An 18,902-nucleotide genomic window follows, 5' to 3' on the forward strand; every position below is an offset into this window, starting at 1 on the left:
AAACAAACACAATCAAAATCTGCTGAACGTGAAGGCACCCTGCAACAACCTGCTGCAATCAATATACCTTTCAACACAAACATAGACAACAGATTGCAACTAAAAACACCTGTAAACCCATCAAAACCTATTCACCCATGCCAACAGAGTAAAAACAAAACCCCAAAAAACCACCCTAAACCACTAAAACATGAAAGCAGAACCAAAGGTTAACTGTAAGTATTCAAATCAACCTCAACCAAAAACCTAAAGCAGCCACAAACCAGACCATGAATCGCCACAACATAACACGAACAAAAAGAAAATTCTTCAGAACCGTTCTCCCCACTTTCCACCACGCTTTGATTAATTCTTGTCTACAAAGACCCGCATTTGCAAGAAGCAGCCATTGCAATTTCGATCTTGAGACATGAACAATTTCAAAGTATCGAAGCAGCACAAATAAACCAAAAACAATTTTGCTTCTCCTCGCAATCGGACTTGAAAGCAGAATTCTAATAATTCATCTATTGTCCTAAGTTACAACCAAATCACCCGCCACCAAACTCTTGTTGACATGACCAATTTGTTAACCACTCCCAGACAGTGTTTTTCTCGTTCCAGCAAGCATCTTACAACTAATCTCCCATACAACGTCCTGCCAGCTTCCATTGCCAACAATTATTTCTACAACAACCAATTTCCTTTGAAGCATCCTGTACAAACGGGGAAAGACATATCTAATATCCTTAGAGCCACACTAACAATCCTCTCATAACATCACTATTATCTCAGCTGAAGCCATTCATCCTCAACAAAACAAGGCGGTTCCTACTATTTTCCTGTCTGAACCATGTAAAATTCCTCCCCGCTAATGGCATACAAAAAAGATCACACTCTACAACGAACGTGTTGAAAGCTGCAATCTCAGTTTGACTAAAAGAGCAGCCAATTCTCTCACTATGGTTTTGAATGGCATTAAAGTCACCAGCCATGAATCAATTATTAATTAAATTTCCCCTCTCAACCATATTCTCATTCCATAGCGAGCCTACATGACAAGGAGCATAAGCATTCAACACTGAGCAATTCGAAAACTGTGAAGCATACTTCCCTAATAAAAGAAAGAATATGTCCTTTAAAAAATGACTCTTATCCCACACAGTCAGCAGACCCCCAACATTACCCACATCTTTCAAGATGCCTCAACTCATTTGGAAGATTATTTGAAGGGTCTGAAGAAAAGGGCACTTTTTCTATTTGAGTGAATGATAAATTTAAGTGATTCAACATCTTTGGGAGTTCAGGAAGTTCGACCAAACTTATACACCACTGACAGTTAAGGATTTCGAGGTCGATGGCTCCTAATAGATTAGGGATCTTCCTTAAATTATAGCAACTAGAAACGTCGATTTCCCTTAAATTAACAAGATCCTGTACAAAAAACATATAAAATAATTGTATTACTTGTAAGCATTATCTATTTACTTTAGTCGCATAACATATAATTATAAAATATTAGATTTGATGATCGTGAATTCACTAAACAAATTTTCTTCTTTAAAAAAATAGAATATATTTATTTTAAAAATCTTTTATACTTAATTATACATATTTTTTTTCCTAGATGAAGGAAGCATAAGAGCATATACCTGAAAATCTTCATTCCAGAGTTGTTCCATTTTGCCCCATGATAAACTCAACACTACAAGATTCTTTGGATTAAAATTTAGTGATAAAGATTTGAAGGGGTAACACTCCCACTGAAGACACTTTAACTCATTTGGAAGATATGCAATATCAATATCTCCATTTGTAAGTGATCTCTCAAAGACATCAAATTTGATATATCTAAGATTAGGCATGCTCTCAAAACATGTAGGACGTAACTTTAGGTTATATCTATGAGACATGTAGAACTTTATTCCTTCAATTCGGTCAGTTTCCTGATATAAAAAAACAATTTACCAAAGTATTAGTATAAGAAAGATTACATGCATTCTAGTTAAATAGTAAATAAAATGCAATTATATTAGGAAATGCTTACACTAATTGGACATATCATTAAACACGTTTGTTTTTATTGTCTTTTTATATAAAAGCAGTCCATTAGATATGTAACTAACCCAACAAACACTAGAGAAGATCCTATGCCATATCCTAAGACATATATTTTACACAATATCAAGTGTGCGTGCGTGCGTGTGTATATATATATAAATAGTGTGATACTGAACCATAGGACATCATACGAAAGGGCAAAATGAATATAAATACAAACAACTCTTACTTTATTATTGTTGAGCACTTGATACACGTGCTTAGGATTCCACAGCCTTTTACGCTTTTCAGGGTGTTCAGATTCTTGATCAACAATATCTTTACCCATTTCTTCAAGCATATCATGCATAGAAATCCACCCATAAGAATTGATGTCAAATAGGCACTTGTCGAGCAAGCTGCTTAGTCCAATCACAGCACCTTTATACAAGCAACTTAGAATTTTTTCTACTTTTTCTTTTGATTCCCCTTTAAAGAAGCATCTAAGTCCAGAAATACATCCTTCTGTAACTTATCCAACCCATCAAAGCTACTCTTCAAAATTTGTGAAATTTTGGGTTCATCAAACTTGTTTACTTTTTCCACCTCACTTTGAATATAGCTTAGCACCCAAAATCTTAAGAGCAAGTGGACTGCCATGGGCTAACCGTACAAACTCGTAGGATAGATATAGAAAATCAACAGAAGGATTCAACTGCTTAAATGCAGTAATAGAAAAAAGTTGAAGAGAATACTTCTCATTTAACTCTTCCACCTTATGAATTTGGGTGGCTCCTCCATTATTCAACACTTGTCTATCTCTAGACGTTAGAATGATTTTACTTCCATCACCAAAATGTTTAACACCCATCCAGTCTACTTGTTCTGGGTCATTCACGTCATCGAGGACAACAATTACTCGTAAATTGTTCAGCCTCTCCCTGTAAGGGTACCCTATGGAAGGGGTGTCTATACGAATTTCTTTGTCCTTTAAAAGTATGGCAAGAAATTCGTTTCGCACGGATTCCCTCCCTTGTTTTTCTATTTTCCCTCTAACATTTTGAAGAAAGTAACAACTTTCAAACGTGTTAGAGACTTCCATATAAACAACATCAGCAAGGGTGGTTTTGCCAATACCACCCATGCCCCAGAGTCCTATTACTCGATTTTGCTTAATCAGCTCCAAAATCTTCTTTTTCTGATAATCTATTCCGATAAATTCTTCAGAAGCACTTCCAGAATAACTATTCATCAACTTATTTAATGCATATTCAACAATATCATTAATGTACTCGGCTTCAGATCTGGCAGATAATAAGAAAAATATAGTTTACCTGTCAAATTGGACTCCAGCTATATGCCACCCTTTTAATTTACCGGCTTCAGCAAAGGCCGCTTTCCATCGCTTCACTTCATCACGAGGCCTATCTGATTCATGGACATCAAAGGATGCTTTGAAACTGCCACCAAAATTCCGAACGTCAGAGGGATCAACATGATAAAAGATGGGAAGAACAATTTGACCATGAGTTTTCTTGCGGTCCATGACATCGGAGAGTTCAGCCAAGCATGATTTTGAAGAAGCGTAGTCTTTAGAAAAAACGATGATGGAGAGTCTCGATGCTTCAATTGCTCGAGAAAGTTCTGGTGAAAGAAGCTCCCCTCTTTCCAATTCTTCTTCATCGAAGAAGACACCAAATCCCTTCCCCTTCAAAGCTTGGTGTAGATGAGAGGTGAAGTTGATAAAAAAAATAAAAGAAAACTGAATTTATATTTTTATTAAAAAAAATATTTAAATCTTGAGAAGGAAATGACTTTATATTAAGGTAAATTACATGGATGACCATCTATCTATAGGGTTGTGTCAATATAGTCATTATTTTAAAAATTTTACCAATATAATCACTTAACTATTTAATTGGTTTTAATATAGCTTTTAATATTTGATGGAAGTGCTGACATAGTAGTTAATAAGATTGGTATAGTTACATATTTAATCCTCAATAGTTACACATTCTATTAATGTATAGTCATAGTTTTAATTTAATTAAAAAAATAAATCATTTAATCAGGAGGTGTCACATGTCAATAAGTTATTTTAACACATTTCAATAGTGACATGTGTCACACCTTATTAGAGAGTTTTTTTAATTAAATTTAATATTTAATTCAATTAATTTTCCCACCAATTAAGTGGTGAGGTGTGACCCTGAAAGCTTGATGCATTTGGTTCAATTCCTCTGAACAATAAATGTTTCCTCTCATTTTTCTCTTTAAATTGGCGGTGATATATGTCACCACCTAATTGATGAGAAAATTAATTAAATTAAATAATAAAATTAATTAAAAACTCTTCAATTAGATGGTTACACATGTCATTATTTAAATGTGTCAAAATAACCAATTGTATGACTTTCTTTTTGAATTAAATTAAAACTAAGACAATTTTTTTTGCTCGGCAATTATAATTTTTATTAATATAACTATAAAGACAATAGTCGATGAGAGTGTCTCGTTAAAAACCTCTCTAATCCTAAAAGAATGAAAAAAGTACATTCTCCCCGACAATATAAAAAGAGTGGAGACATCTATCATGGACCCTTCCCAGTTTCTTCTTTTCTATATTCCGACCTATGTCGTCTTCATCGTAACCTTTTTCCTAACTCTAGCCCTGCTTAAACCTTTTCCCCGTGGTTTCAGGACAGCACTGCAAGTGCTACTTGCGTTTCTTGCTGTATGCTTTCACCAATCAATAACTTTCATTGTCCCAACCTCTTCAGCATCAATAATTCTTTCTCTCCTCTCGGGGATCGTTTTCATCTTAATGGCGTTCCTGTGTATCGCATATCAAGTGTCGAAATTCAGTGTTTCGATCGTGGGATGTTGGATTTTACCATTTCACTTCTCAGGTGCTGCAATTCAAGTGTTGTTTTTATTTGTTTTTATGTATGATAAGTTCTGGAAAGGCACCATTGTAGTTGTAGGTTATTGTTTATCATTTGCAGTTTATTCTATGGTTGATGATGACTTTGACCCTATAAACTATATCATGTACCATATAGCATCAATAGGATCGTGGTTAGTCTTTCATCTATGCCGATTCCGCATAAAGCGGAGCACTAAATTGTGTAACTATTTTAAACTAAGACAATTGTAAGACTTTCTTTTTGAATTAAATTAAAACTAAGACAATTTTTTTTGCTCGGCAATTATAATTTTTATTAATATAACTATAAAGACAATAGTCAATGAGAGTGTCTCGTTAAAAACCTCTCTAATCCTAAAAGGATGAAAAAAGTACATTCTCCCCGACAATATAAAAAGAGTCAACACCAAACAACAAAATCACCCAACAAAACACAACCCCAAGCTTACAAAATCACTCCTGCAAAAAGGAATCACTGAAGTGCACGACAATACCCCTTCTAAAAGCTCACCTAAAAGCTCACCTGACAATTGCATGAAGCATAGAATAACTTGATGAGATCCTTTGCTAATGACCTTGCATGTTTCACATTGTGGTTGGGCTTATTATCACATTAAAACCCACAAGCTTGCTTGATCGTAAACAACTGAGATAGCTCTACAAAAGCCTTGTTTCATGCCAGAAAACTGCATTACACGAAACTCAAATCAAGCACGACACTCAACAGTTAACACGCCTCCTACTAATTAGACCTTCCAAAATGTTCACAGTTTTTTTTTTTGCTCGACATAAATATTTTATTGATGATAAAGTCAACATGTCCACGCCTAAACTGTGTGCCTCATTAAAAACCTCCTTAAACCTATATAGAGGAAAAGAGTACAACACAATCAAGCATTGGAACAACGTTCAAAACAAACACAATCAAAATCTGCTGAACGTGAAGGCACCCTGCAACAACCTGCTGCAATCAATATACCTTGCAACACAAACATAGACAACAGATTGCAAATAAAAACACCTGTAAACCCATCAAAACCTATTCACCCATGCCAACAGAGCAAAAACAAAACCCCAAAAAACCACCCTAAACTACTAAAACATGAAAGCAGAACCAAAGGTTAACTGCAAGTATTCAAATCAACCTCAACCAAAACCTAAAGCAGCCACAAACCAGACCATGAATCGCCACAACATAAGACAACGAACAAAAAGAAAATTCTTCAGAACCATTCTCCCCACTTTCCACCACGCTTTGATTAATTCTTGTCTACAAAGACCCGCATTTGCAAGAAGATCAGCCATTGCAATTTTCGATCTTGAGACAAGAACAAATTTCAAAGTATCGAAGCAGCACAAATAAACCAAAAACAATTTTGCTTCTCCTCGCAATCGGACTTGAAAGCAGAATTCTAATAATTCATCTATTGTCCTAAGTTACAACCAAATCACCCGCCACCAAACTCTTGTTGACATGACCAATTTGTTAACCACTCCCAGACAATGTTTTTCTCGTTCCAGCAAGCATCTTGCAACTAATCTCCCATACAACGTCCTGCCAGCTTCCATTGCCAACAATTATTTCTACAACAACCAATTTCCTTTGAAGCATCCTGTACAAACGGGGAAAGACATATCTAATATTCTTAGAGCCACACTAACAATCCTCTCATAACATCACTGTTATCTCAGCTGAAGCCATTCATCCTCAACAAAACAAGGCGGTTCCTACTATTTTCCGGTCTGAACCATGTAAAATTCCTCCCCGCTAAAGGTATACAAAAAAGATCACACTCTACAACGAACGTGTTGAAAGCTGCAATCTCAGTTTGACTAAAAGAGCAGCCAATTCTCTCACTATAGTTTCGAATGGCATTAAAGTCACCAGCCATGAATCAATTATTAATTAAATTTCCCCTCTCAACCATATTCTCATTCCATAGTGAGCCTACATGACAAGGAGCATAAGCATTCAACACTGAGCAATTCGAAAACTGTGAAGCATACCTCCCTAATAAAAGAAAGAATATGTCCTTTAAAAAACGACTCTTATCCCACACAATCAGCAGACCCCCAACATTACCCACAGCTTTCGAGAATCTAAAATCGACAACATCATCGCACCAAAACCTCGCTATATTCGATTCAGTCAAATCTCTTTTTTAGTTACTTGAATCAAAACAATCACACACTTATGCATCCTAACAATCCTCCGCAATACAGAAATTATATTGGAGTCATTAAATTTTAATATTGCTTTAATTAAGGTTATTATCGTCATATGATATTTTATGTGTATTTTTCCTAGTAAGTTAGTATCTTTGGATAAGATAATAACACATGATATAATTTAATGAAAACTATATATATATATATATATATATATATGGATAGATTATGATGTAATTTGAACCTAAAATTCTAAAATTCTTAAGGAGGGTATAATATTTAATCATAAGATTATACATTATTATTTTAATTTTAATAAAAATATTATTTAAGTTAAAGTATAATTAAAATTAATTTTATTTATTCTATTTTATAAAAGTATATTAATTCTAATATAAATTACAAAATGATATAATAATATATTTTGAACATTCCAGAAGTTTTAATGCCGTGTGTCAAGTCACTAGTGGGACCATCTTAAAGTATTGATTTGAATTACACAACAAGCTTAATGGTGCATGCAAGAACTATAAAAAATGATAGGCGGAGCGAGGATCACTCTAAATCTCATGTTTACAGATTTTTCTTCACAAATTTATCTTATAAATAAGAGTCACCGAAAAAATAAACACAATATCAACAATAAAAAATACAAATGACAGGAACAAAAGGAATCGAAAACGGTGGAGTTTATGCAGCAATCTGCATGATTGTCTTTTTTGCTCCGATCGTTCAGTCTCAAAGTACACAGATACCGGAGGACAAATCCAAGGTAAATGATTGGTTCAATAGCGTTATCAAGCCTCTCAGTCAAAGGGCTGGCACTTTAGACCCAGAATTGGTTCAGGCCGAGGCTGAACCTAAAATCATAAAGGTTAAGCAAGGTGACGGTGGAGATTTCGCTACCATAATGAAAGCCATTGACAGCGTTCCAGCCGGGAATAGCAAACGCGTTATAATATCTATCGGACCCGGATCTTACCAAGAGAAAATCACAATCCCTCGAGACAAGCCTTACGTTACACTGGTGGGGGACCCCAAAAACATGCCCAATTTGACATTTGATGCCACCGCCAAGGACTATGGAACTGTAGACAGCGGCACTCTCACCACCTTGTCTAATTACTTTGTGGGTGCTTATCTCAACATAATAGTAAGCTCCAGAATTTAACCAGCACATATGCTTATATTTTAACTCAAATTATAATTGATGTTTAACTTTATAGAGATAGTAAGAGAATATTTTGAGATATTTTAAATAAATAAATAAATATCAAACTTTAGTACACATGAGATATTATGTATATGTATCCTTAGCATGTGGTTGCATGTATATGTTATCTAGGGTAGACATTGAAATCTAAATTTCTTTAGATTAATTGTTTATTTTATTGATGATGTCTAATATGAATTTTATTTGTATACGTCCATACAAAAATTTCTATTATTAATACATATGTACATACCCTAGAATATATTTCATGATGAACATGATAATCTATACGTTTATAATGGATTATTATTCTTTTCACCAGTAGAAATAAAAAAAATTGAACATCGTTAAATCTCATCTTTTACACGTATTACGTTTTATTTATTTTCTCCACTTATAAATTCTTAACAACATGTTCTTCCTTGAATTGAATACATTGTTAACTTTCAATAATTTGTTATTATACATAGAACAGTGCTCCGAAGCCTGATGGGAAAAGGGAAGGAGCACAAGCGGTTGCCTTGAGAGTATCCGGTGACAGATCGGCATTTTATGGCTGCAACATATTCGGTTTTCAGGATACAGTGTGCGATGACAGGGGGAACCACTTCTTCAAGGATTGCTATATTCGAGGCACCGTTGATTTCATTTTTGGAAGTGGGAAATCTTTATATCTGGTATACATTTAGAAAACACATGAAATACGATATATATATATATATATATATATATATAGATATAGATATCCCAGAATTTGATTGGAAAAGTGGGATGCAGGACACGGAAATATTTGTAGAAATAGAACCGAAACTTACAGTAATCACGGCACAAGCTAGAGAAAGTTCATCGGAGGACACCGGGTACTCCATTGTGCACGGAAAAATCACCGGAACGGCAAAGGGTTCATTTTTGGGGAGGGCATGGAAGAGCAGTCCGAGAGTTGTTTATGCTTATACTGAAATGACCGACGTTGTGAATCCTGCCGGCTGGTCTCATGACATGCAACCAGAAAGAGCCAAGTAAGTTGATGGTCACACACTAATCTTATTGATTAATTATGATAATGATAATTATTTTTTTTGTAGAACTGTTTACTATGGAGAATACAAGTGCACTGGGGTAGGCGCATCTTCCAGTGGGCGGGAGCCATTCACCAAGCAGCTAACCGAAAAGGAAGCCGAACCATTCTTGTCGCTTGACTACGTTGTTGCCACCAAATGGCTGCTCCCTCCTCCGATGATCTGATCAATCTATTGTTAGAGTATACCTAAAGACCAATCATATGATTATTGTAATAATACATTTATTTACCGATTTTATTGAATAAAGGCATTGCCACTATTATTATCAGTTATATGTCTGTGTTTAACAAAAACTGAAAGATAATAAAGTCCATATAATAATATTATTATTATTAAAAGTTTCATAGTCAAATATTATTATGGGCATGAACAATAATAATATGCTTAAGACTAACATGTTATTTAAGACTAACAGTTAAAAAAGGCCATAAAGAGGTGGCGCCTTGCTTTTTGGAGATCGAAAAAGATCTTGTTCGTGTCAGAGGAAGGAAGAGTAAGACTCCTTTGCACTATGTAAGTAAAGTTGCAAACCAGGACTTCTTTCTGGATAGGTTTCTAGAGGCTTGCCCTGATAGTATCCTGGATGTTACAACTCAAAATAGCACTGCTTTGCATATAGCCGTGGAAAACAGAAGGCTAGATGTTCTCCAAGTCCTACTTAGGACACTTATGAAGACAGCCTATCATCGAGAAGTGGTGAATCGAAAGGATGAAAATGGCAACACAGCACTGCACATAGCAGCTAGCAGCAATGAGGCCCAGGTTTGACTCCTTAGTGTTAATAATTAATACTACATTGATTGTTTTGTACTTTATAGAGACGATTAATTGATTAATGTAGCTTTTTTATATCTCAAACTATCAATTAAACAGATGCTTAAACTACTATTAAACTGCAAGGCTGATAAGCATGCCACTGATCAAGCTGGTTTGACGGCACTGGGTGTTTCCCATCAACATGGTTACACAGAAAGCATTACTGGTTTGCGTGGTTGCTTTATTCAAGTTGTTTCAAAGTTTATACCTAAGTTGGAGAAACAAACCGCCAGTTATGTCACCAAAGCATCGTCACTGATTTTCCGTGATATGGATAATATATCAGGCGAGAACCGTAATGCATTACTGGTAATTTAGGATTAATGCTTCTAACTGCAACCTACCAAGCCACACTTAGCCCGCCTGGTGGTGTTTGGCAGGGTGGAAACGCCTCAAAGAAATTGGGGATATCTGTCATGGACCCTTCCCAGTTTCTTCTTTTCTATATTCCGACCTATGTCGTCTTCATCGTAACCTTTTTCCTAACACTATCCCTGCTTAAACCTTTTCCCTATGGTTTCAGGACAGCACTTCAAGTGCTACTTGCGTTTCTTGCAGTATGCTTTCACCAATCAATATCTTTCATTGTCCCAACCTCTTCAGCATCAATAATTCTCTCTCCTCTCGGGGATCGTTTTCATCTTAATGGCGTTCATGTGTATCGCATATCAAGTGTCGAAATTCAGTGTTTCGATAGTGGGATGTTGGATTTTACCATTTCACTTCTCAGGTGCTGCAATTCAAGTGTTGTTTTTATTTGTTTTTATGTATGATGACTTGACCCCATAAACTATATCATGCACCCTATAGAATCAATAGGATCGTGGTTAGTCTTTCATCTATGTCGATTCTGCATAAAGCGGAGCACTAAATTGTGTAACTATTTTAAACTTTAAATTTGTAATTAATCCAAGTTTAAGGTGACACTTCTGGTTTATAACGTATCTGCTTGAAATATGTTGAATGTTTTTGTATCATCTTTGTCGTGGAATAAAAAGCAGATATTGTTCAAGAACATATTCCGAATCTCCTTGCAGCCACCATTGCTCCTATGAATAAAACCAAGCCAATTTCCTTCTTGGACGATCTATTCTATACCTAAAATAGAAGACAGGTGAAAAAATAATTAGGTGCAACTATCACAGATTATTGAACAAATTGCCCATTTTATGTGGTTGGATTTATCACATCTCATGACATCAGTGATGGTGCACCTCTCTGCATCCACGTAAATTACATCAACTCCACATTTCTTCACCTCCATATATTCTTCTTCATTGAATGTGCCATGTTTGATGCAGAATTGAAACGATGCCTCCTCATAATTCTTGTCTTCTCTAACCATATCCTTACCACACAGAATGTACACATGATCACCCATGCAAATACCATTCGTCCAATGCTTTGCCTCGCAAAATAACTCACTTTTGTACTTTTCAAAACCACCGTCACCATCACTACCACTGGCGGCTACCAGTTGATATTCACAGATAAATTCAAGATCTTTAATGCGACCGCTGTCAGTGAGATCGGCCACAAGACATATAGCAAAAACCAAGAATCTGCTCCCACTACGCCCACTTGGGGCTATCTTCAAATTCAAGGAAGATTTCATGCTATGATTCTCAACCTATTTGCTGAAATTTTGTTTCCCGGGAAACAACAAATCAGTTTTGGTAGGGGATCCGGAGAGAACTCCTTATAATATCTTGATGCCCATTTCTCACTTAGGGATTGAATATTGAGCATGGCATTTGCCTCAATGTTATCAATTGAATCTTGATTCAAACTGAAGCAATTAGAGAATATCATAAACATGTGATGAATTAGGACACCATCATATTTAAATTTACAATTTAAAAAGATAACATCCAATATAATCCTTATATGAATGCAAATTTTGCGAAGGATGCCCTCCTCTCAAGATTAATTAAAAAGATAACATCCAATGAATTAGGACACCATCACATTACTACCATAATAAAATAACATTATCTTATTTGAAAAAACGACGAGAAATTTGAGAATGATACCCGCATATCACGAATAATTAATAAGATAACATCTAGAGCTAGGACACCATCGCGTTAGCTAACATGACCTGAGACCATTGTCTTGGTTTTTAAAAACACAAAAATAACTTTTTGATGAATAAACATGTAAACACCGTTAACCAATACTGCTTCAATAGTTCTGAAATCAATCTCACCGTTAAATGCCCTAGACAATTTAAAAAAAAAATTAAGTGCAATTATGTTACTCCGCCGTTAATGGTTTAACAGGACGATAACGTGGCTGTTGTGTGTCGTGACGTTGTTGATGTGGTTGCCTCACCAAAACGACGTTTTTTAACGTAACTCTTTTGATGCTTAAAAAGCCAAAAACAACGTCGTTTGTTTATGAAAAACTATACTTTTAAAGAGATTCAAACTAAAGACCTCTATGAAGTAATACTAAACACTCAACCACCAAACTAACTTAAGAATTTATCATAATATTATCAAAATTAATATATATGCTAAATAGCACCGATTCAGTTATATAACAAGAATAACACCTCACAAAAGATTTTACAAATTGAATTGTATCCTTTATTTTTCTATTAGTAGTTTGATTAGTTTATAATTAATTGGTCGTTACATAATATGTGATAAGCATTGAATGATTTTCATTTAGAATTGAATTTTTAGTAAATTTTAGTCACTTCATTTCTTTAGTCATTGTAAGAGATTGACATATTTATTATCAATGTGCTTAGAAAGGTGTATTTCAAGTATGGGGAGTGACTAGAAAAATACAAAAATGATGTGTGTTCATATTGGTGATTCTTGATTCTCATGGACCTAGGTATTGCATCATTTTTCAAAGATATATATCAATACGAAGAAGCTCATGAGTTCCTGCAATGCATGTTACATAGGATTGAAAGCTGTTGACTAAAGCCCATGAATGATTTGTCCTTTGTTGATGATTGTCTCATTAAGAAGGTTTATCGTGGTCGCCTGGTTAGCATAGTTTAAATGTTGCAACTTGATCATGGGTCGTTATTAGTGACATTTTATATTATTTGATGAAATTATTAATTGTCATTTAATATAATTTCTAAGGTGATGTATTTATTAATGTCACTGTGTATTTAATAATATGTGACGAAAATATATATATCGGCATATTTGACATTTAGTGACACACCTAGCGTGGCGTTCATCGTGACGTTAAATTTTACGTCACAAAATATAAACAGTGACGTAAATGTAAAGTTTCGATGACGATATTTCATATTCCGAATTTGTTGTAGTGAGGTAAATTACACTCTTACTCACTGAACTTTACTCTCTCTCCTATTTCAATCACCTTACTTTCAATTTTTTCAATTTGCTCACTGAACTTTAGACATTGAGCTTTTTTTTATCACTGACATGAACTATTTTATTATTTTCTCATATGGCTTGTCATGTTTTTATTAATATATTAATATTATTTAGGATTATAATGAAAAATAAATTTAAAAATATAATTAAAATTCAGTGAGTAAGCATGCAATTTACTCTATGGTTATATTTATACCAATCCCATAGTTAAATGGTCATTCAAGTAGTTTACGCTTATATAGTTTGTTTGTTTGGCAATCGATCGTAAAAGAGCTGGACCAGCTTTATTTATTTAATTACACATTGCATCGCTGCATCAAATGAATGGGTTAAGAGCAATGTCAAGTTTACTTGGTAAACTACACTTCAATTCTTTTTATATAGTATTTGTGCATTAGATTCCATGAAATGGTTAAAAAAGAAAATAAAACAAAGATAACATCCAATGAATTAGGACATCATCACATTGACTACCATAATAAATAACATTATCTTATTTGAAAAAAAACGACGAGAAATTTGACAATGGTATCCGCATATCTCGAATAATTAATAAGATAACATGTAATGAGATAGGACACCATCGTTTACTTGGTAAACCACGCTTCCTTTTTATACTATATGATGCAAATACACAAATTGAGCATTGGTTTAATCATATTAGCCAACTATCACGAGTTATTGAACAAATTTCCCATTTTATGCACAACTATCCCAAAGGGTACCGGTTCCTCAAAAATGGTATATCACTTTGTAAATGACAAGCAATTTATAATGCAGAGCAAGTCAGACTCATCCTGCTTGGTTTAATCAAAGCACTTCATTTTATCTCTTTGTGCTGCATATGCGGCTCCCTAGTCCCTACAATCATCCAGCCAAAAAGTCATCCATAATTATCCAAAAAAAAAATTAGGCCTCATTGAGGAAACAATCCACAAGGTTCTGGACTCGTTCAAAGTTTGTTCCCGTATGTTAAAATTTTAAGTAATCTAAAACTTATCAGATAACCATAACAGAAGAATACAATTGCCTGCCACCAGCATATTTTTTTTATAGGAATGATGATTTATTAAAATCAAGAGACGAAGAACAACTTATGAGCCTCATTAAAAACCTCCTTAATCTAATTGGAGGAAAAGAGTGCTACATAAGAACAATACAAAGAAAATACCAATATCGAAAGTCAGGCTTACATAGACAACAAAAGCGAATAGAGACAATTCCAATGGAAAACATTGCAACCGACCGAACAAAGCAAGAACTACAACCAACTAAAGATACATATCAAATCCATCCGAAGAGGCAACGTTGACTACATCAGCTCAAACAGAGACAGCACACTTTGATGATCGTGAGAAACAATTTCCATCGGCTGTCACCAGCATATTAATGAAAGTTGTTTCCTAGCCTTACGTTGTGGTGATATCCATTCGTATTAAGAGAAAACAAAGGACATCATCAAATCATATTAACATCCATAAAGAGCAATACATAGGATGTCAATACAAGAGAATTCTATAACCTTCAATATAACCTCCATCCAGACAGAGAGTTTAAACAGATATGAGAGAGGAAACCATACTTTCACTCGGATTTCCTTCATAGGGTGAGGTGTCCACGTTACTCTTATATTGGTCACAATATACCCCTGAAATAAGAAATAAATACTGGAGAATTTAACATCCACTAATCCCAAAAAAATTCAGCGAAATGAGAAGCTTAAATGCTTACCTGCAAACCATAACCACAAACCATAATTTGATCTCCTTCATGGTGAACACCGTTAACCAATACTGCAGCAATAGTTGTGAAATCAATCTCACCGTTAAATGCCCTAGACAATTTTAAAAAAAAACAAAACTTCTAAGTGTAATTATGTCACTCCGCCGTTAATGACTTAACAAGACGATAACGTGACTGCTGTGTGTCGTGACGTTGTTGATGTGATTGCCTCACTAAAACGACGTTTTTTGATGTGACTTTTTGATGCTTAAAAAGCCCAAAAACAACGTCGTTTTGTTTATGAAAAACTATACTTTTAAAGAGATTCAAACTAAAAACCTTTATGAAATAATACTAAACACCCAACCACCAATCTAACTTAAGAATTTATTATAATCTTAACAAAATTAATATATATATATATATATATATATGTTAAATAGCACCGATTAAGTTATATAACAAGAATAACATCGCCGTCATCAAAGTTGAACCTTGTAGGACAGCGTTGATAATGGTTTTTTCAAGAGAGTAGCTAGTGTTGATAATTGTACTTAAAAGTAAATGTTAGTATAAAATTGACAACATTAAATACTTTATGTTATAATGAGTCAAGGCTTGAAGTTTACTAATATCTGTTGTAGTTTACCCTTAAAAAGTGATGAGAAGTTTATGAATGATATCTATGTGTCAATGAATAATTAACAAAATAATATCTAATGAGTCAAGACTTTATCACGTTAGCCAACGTGACACGATAACATTACCTTGATTTTTTAAATCACAAAAATAACTTTGTGATGCACGCCTTTATATTTATTGAAACACAAAAATATGTTAGTAAAACTATAATAATTAATAAATAAACATGTTGTACCTAATTGTAGGAAAAAGAAAATTAAATAGGTTACCTAACAATTAAAACATGTGATTTAAAGATTAAATTGAGTAACTTACGAAATCAGAAGGGCCAGACGTGAATTTAACCAAAATAAAAATATACTACACAGATCATCAGGACCAACGACATGGATGCTAGTGCCAGCAACAACATGATCAATGCCCTGTATAATGATATGACAAGAGATTAACTAATACTAATTTATTTGTGCATTTATCAGATGTATTTCTGTTTCCAATCACCTGTGTCCCTGTGCCGGTTTGATCCCCTTCTTGTTGTTTCTGAATTTGATATAACAAGAGATTAACTAATAATCTATTTGTGCAGTTATCAGATGTGATGGAGAAGCAAATGTATTTCTAAGTTCCAATCACTCGACACTGTGCCGCTTTGATCTCCTTGTGCTTGTTTCTGTAGCTGAATGGTGATGGGGTTCCATAGTGTTAGCATCTCCTTGAGAATCAAAATTGAGGTTGGATTTATCACATCTCACAACATCAGTAATGGTGCAACTCTCTGCATCCACGTAAATTACATGAACTCCACATTTCTTCACCTTGATATGTTTTTCTTCATTCTTAATGAGTGGGAGAGGTCGGATGTAGAATTGAAACGATGCCTCCTCATAATTCTGGTCTTCTTGAACCATATCCTTCCCACATAGAATGAAAACATGATCACCCTTGTACATGCCAAACCAACCATCTTTCTTGAAAAACAATTCACTTTTGAACTTTTTAAAACCACCATCGCCATCATTACCACTGGCGGCTAACAGTTGATATTCACAGATAAATTGAAGATTTTCAATGTAAATGCGGTTAGTGAGTTCGGCCACAAGATATATACCAAATTTGGTTCGGGATCAATCGATAACTCGTGATCATATCGTGATGCCCATTTCTCCGCTAGGAATTGAATTTGAAGCATGTAATTTGCCTCGATGTTATCAACTGAATCTTGATTCAAGCTGAAGCAATTAGAGAATATCATTTTGTAGTCTCTTTCACCATCAAAAGAATGGAAATTTTGATCAGTGAAGGATACACTTTCTAATGATATGCAACCTCGAGTATCCAAGTACTTCAGGTTTGATGGAAGCTCTGAGAGTAATTTGAGGCTCTTGCAATCAGTCATTGTCAACTGTTGAAGATTATTTGAAGGCTCTGAAGAAAAGGACACTTATAAAATTTGAGTTTTAGATAAGTCTAAGGAATGTACCTTTCTTGGAATTTTTGGGAATTTGACAATTGGACAATGTCTCAAATCCAATGTTTTGTTGAAAATTCAATATTAGCCTAAATAAGTTCACACCTAAATTAATTTGATGTCATTGCTTACATCAATTTTGTTTTGATGTCATTGCTTACATCAATTTAGTTAGGTGAAAATTAAGTATTTTTCTCATGTTTTAATTTCAACGGTTTAGATTATTTAGTGCTTATTTTAATGAGTGGTTTAGATTGTTTCTTGTAACCTATAAATACCCTACTTGTATTTGAGTTTTATCATCCAACAATCAAAGCTTAATTATAAGCATTAGAAAGCTTTCTTAAGAGTTCTTCCCTTTTGCAATTTTGTGTGATTATTCTAAAGAGTTTTTTCTTCTTCTCGATACTCTATTTGATTCAACAATTGGTATCAGAGCCACGTTTTTAAGGTCTCTTGAAATTCTGAGTATGCTCTGTGGCTGCAGTTTTTAACTGATCTTCCACATCAGAAAATATTTCTTGAGTTATTGTCGGGGTTATTACAAACCTTGTGGAGCTTCTTTGTGTTTAGGGTAATTTAGTACTCTGCACGTTTGTTACTCAAGCTTGTTCGGTGTAGTCAAAGCCTTGCCGTTAAGATGGGTGATCTTCAAGTAGTTGAAGGGATCAAGAAGCTCAACAACAAAAACTACAACACGTGGGCAACATGTATGGAGTCATACTTACAAGGTCAAGACCTTTGGGAGGTTGTCGGCGGTGGTGAAGTTACACAACCGGCGCAGAAGATGCCAATGGAATCTTACGAAAGTGGAAAATTAAAGCAGGCAAAGCAATGTTTGCTTTAAAGACCACAATTGAAGAAGAAATGTTGGAGCACATTCGGGATACTAAAACACCAAAGGAAGCATGGGACACTTTTGTTACACTCTTTTCGAAGAGGAACGATACAAAATTGCAACTTCTCGAGAATGAACTTCTATCAATGGCGCAATGCGACATGGCGGTTGCCCAATACTTTCACAAGGTGAAGTCGATATGTCGCGAAATTTCAGAATTAGATCCGATAGTTGCTATTGGGGAAGCCAGGATAAAAAGAATAATTGTCCATGGTTTGAGACCCGAATATCGAGGGTTTGTTGCCGCTGTACAGGGATGGCCGACACAACCATCGCTTGTTGAGTTCAAAAATTTGCTTGCAGGTCAAGAAGCCATGGCCAAGCAAATGGGAGGAGTCTCGCTGAAGGGTGAAGAGGAAGCGCTCTACACCAGTAAAAGCAGAGGCACTTTTCAGCGGTATACTGGCAGTGGATCTAAAAAGGATGGTGACAAAGTGAAAAATTACCAAGGAAAAGGAGGCCCTCATTCAGGGGGAGCATCCAAGAATCGCGGTAATAGTAGAAAGTTCGATGGCAAGTGTTATAACTGCGGGAAGATGGGTCACATGGCAAAAGACTGTTGGACCAAGAAAAAGC

General features: G+C 34.9%; 3 protein-coding genes across 3 annotated transcripts; 2 read left to right on the forward strand and 1 right to left on the reverse strand.

Annotated features, from left to right (window-relative positions):
• Positions 1-2,274: 2,274 nt before the first annotated feature.
• Positions 2,275-6,250, reverse strand: LOC120176619 (disease resistance protein RUN1-like). Its single transcript, XM_039183015.1, has 4 exons — positions 6,103-6,250; positions 5,925-5,984; positions 3,354-3,735; positions 2,275-3,323 (listed from the first exon to the last, which is right to left on the reverse strand). Exons 1-4 carry the CDS (start codon positions 6,248-6,250, stop codon positions 2,627-2,629), a joined length of 1,287 nt encoding a protein of 428 aa, XP_039038946.1. The 3' UTR covers positions 2,275-2,626.
• Positions 6,251-7,769: 1,519 nt separating this feature from the next.
• On the forward strand, positions 7,770-9,573 carry LOC120176654 (pectinesterase PPME1-like). Its single transcript, XM_039183040.1, has 4 exons — positions 7,770-8,267; positions 8,798-9,004; positions 9,105-9,346; positions 9,413-9,573. Exons 1-4 carry the CDS (start codon positions 7,770-7,772, stop codon positions 9,570-9,572), a joined length of 1,107 nt encoding a protein of 368 aa, XP_039038971.1. The 3' UTR covers position 9,573.
• A 216-nt stretch (positions 9,574-9,789) lies between these two features.
• LOC120176620 (ankyrin repeat-containing protein BDA1-like) lies at positions 9,790-10,871 on the forward strand. Its single transcript, XM_039183016.1, has 4 exons — positions 9,790-9,806; positions 9,892-10,171; positions 10,283-10,534; positions 10,749-10,871. Exons 1-4 carry the CDS (start codon positions 9,790-9,792, stop codon positions 10,869-10,871), a joined length of 672 nt encoding a protein of 223 aa, XP_039038947.1.
• The last annotated feature ends 8,031 nt before the right edge of the window (positions 10,872-18,902 follow it).

The sequence above is a fragment of the Hibiscus syriacus genome, unplaced genomic scaffold (assembly GCF_006381635.1).
Source record: "Hibiscus syriacus cultivar Baekdansim isolate YM2019G1 unplaced genomic scaffold, ASM638163v2 tig00112249_pilon, whole genome shotgun sequence".
NCBI lineage: Eukaryota > Viridiplantae > Streptophyta > Magnoliopsida > Malvales > Malvaceae > Hibiscus > Hibiscus syriacus.

What these genes read in the sequence shown, in the direction of transcription:
- LOC120176619 (XM_039183015.1), bottom strand. Translation starts at nt 6,250, where the DNA reads ATGGCTGATCTTCTTGCAAATGCGGGTCTTTGTAGACAAGAATTAATC. An exon ending in CTGGTTTGTGGCTGCTTTAG is followed by an intron (nt 5,985 to 6,102) that starts GTTTTGGTTGAG and finishes ATGGGTGAATAG; the next exon opens with GTTTTGATGGGTTTACAGGT. An exon ending in GTCTATGTTTGTGTTGCAAG is followed by an intron (nt 3,736 to 5,924) that starts GTATATTGATTG and finishes ATCTACACCAAG; the next exon opens with CTTTGAAGGGGAAGGGATTT.
- LOC120176654 (XM_039183040.1), top strand. Translation starts at nt 7,770, where the DNA reads ATGACAGGAACAAAAGGAATCGAAAACGGTGGAGTTTATGCAGCAATC. An exon ending in GTGCTTATCTCAACATAATA is followed by an intron (nt 8,268 to 8,797) that starts GTAAGCTCCAGA and finishes TATTATACATAG; the next exon opens with AACAGTGCTCCGAAGCCTGA. An exon ending in ATGCAACCAGAAAGAGCCAA is followed by an intron (nt 9,347 to 9,412) that starts GTAAGTTGATGG and finishes TTTTTTTTGTAG; the next exon opens with AACTGTTTACTATGGAGAAT.
- LOC120176620 (XM_039183016.1), top strand. An exon ending in CTAGCAGCAATGAGGCCCAG is followed by an intron (nt 10,172 to 10,282) that starts GTTTGACTCCTT and finishes TCAATTAAACAG; the next exon opens with ATGCTTAAACTACTATTAAA. An exon ending in AGAACCGTAATGCATTACTG is followed by an intron (nt 10,535 to 10,748) that starts GTAATTTAGGAT and finishes CTATGGTTTCAG; the next exon opens with GACAGCACTTCAAGTGCTAC.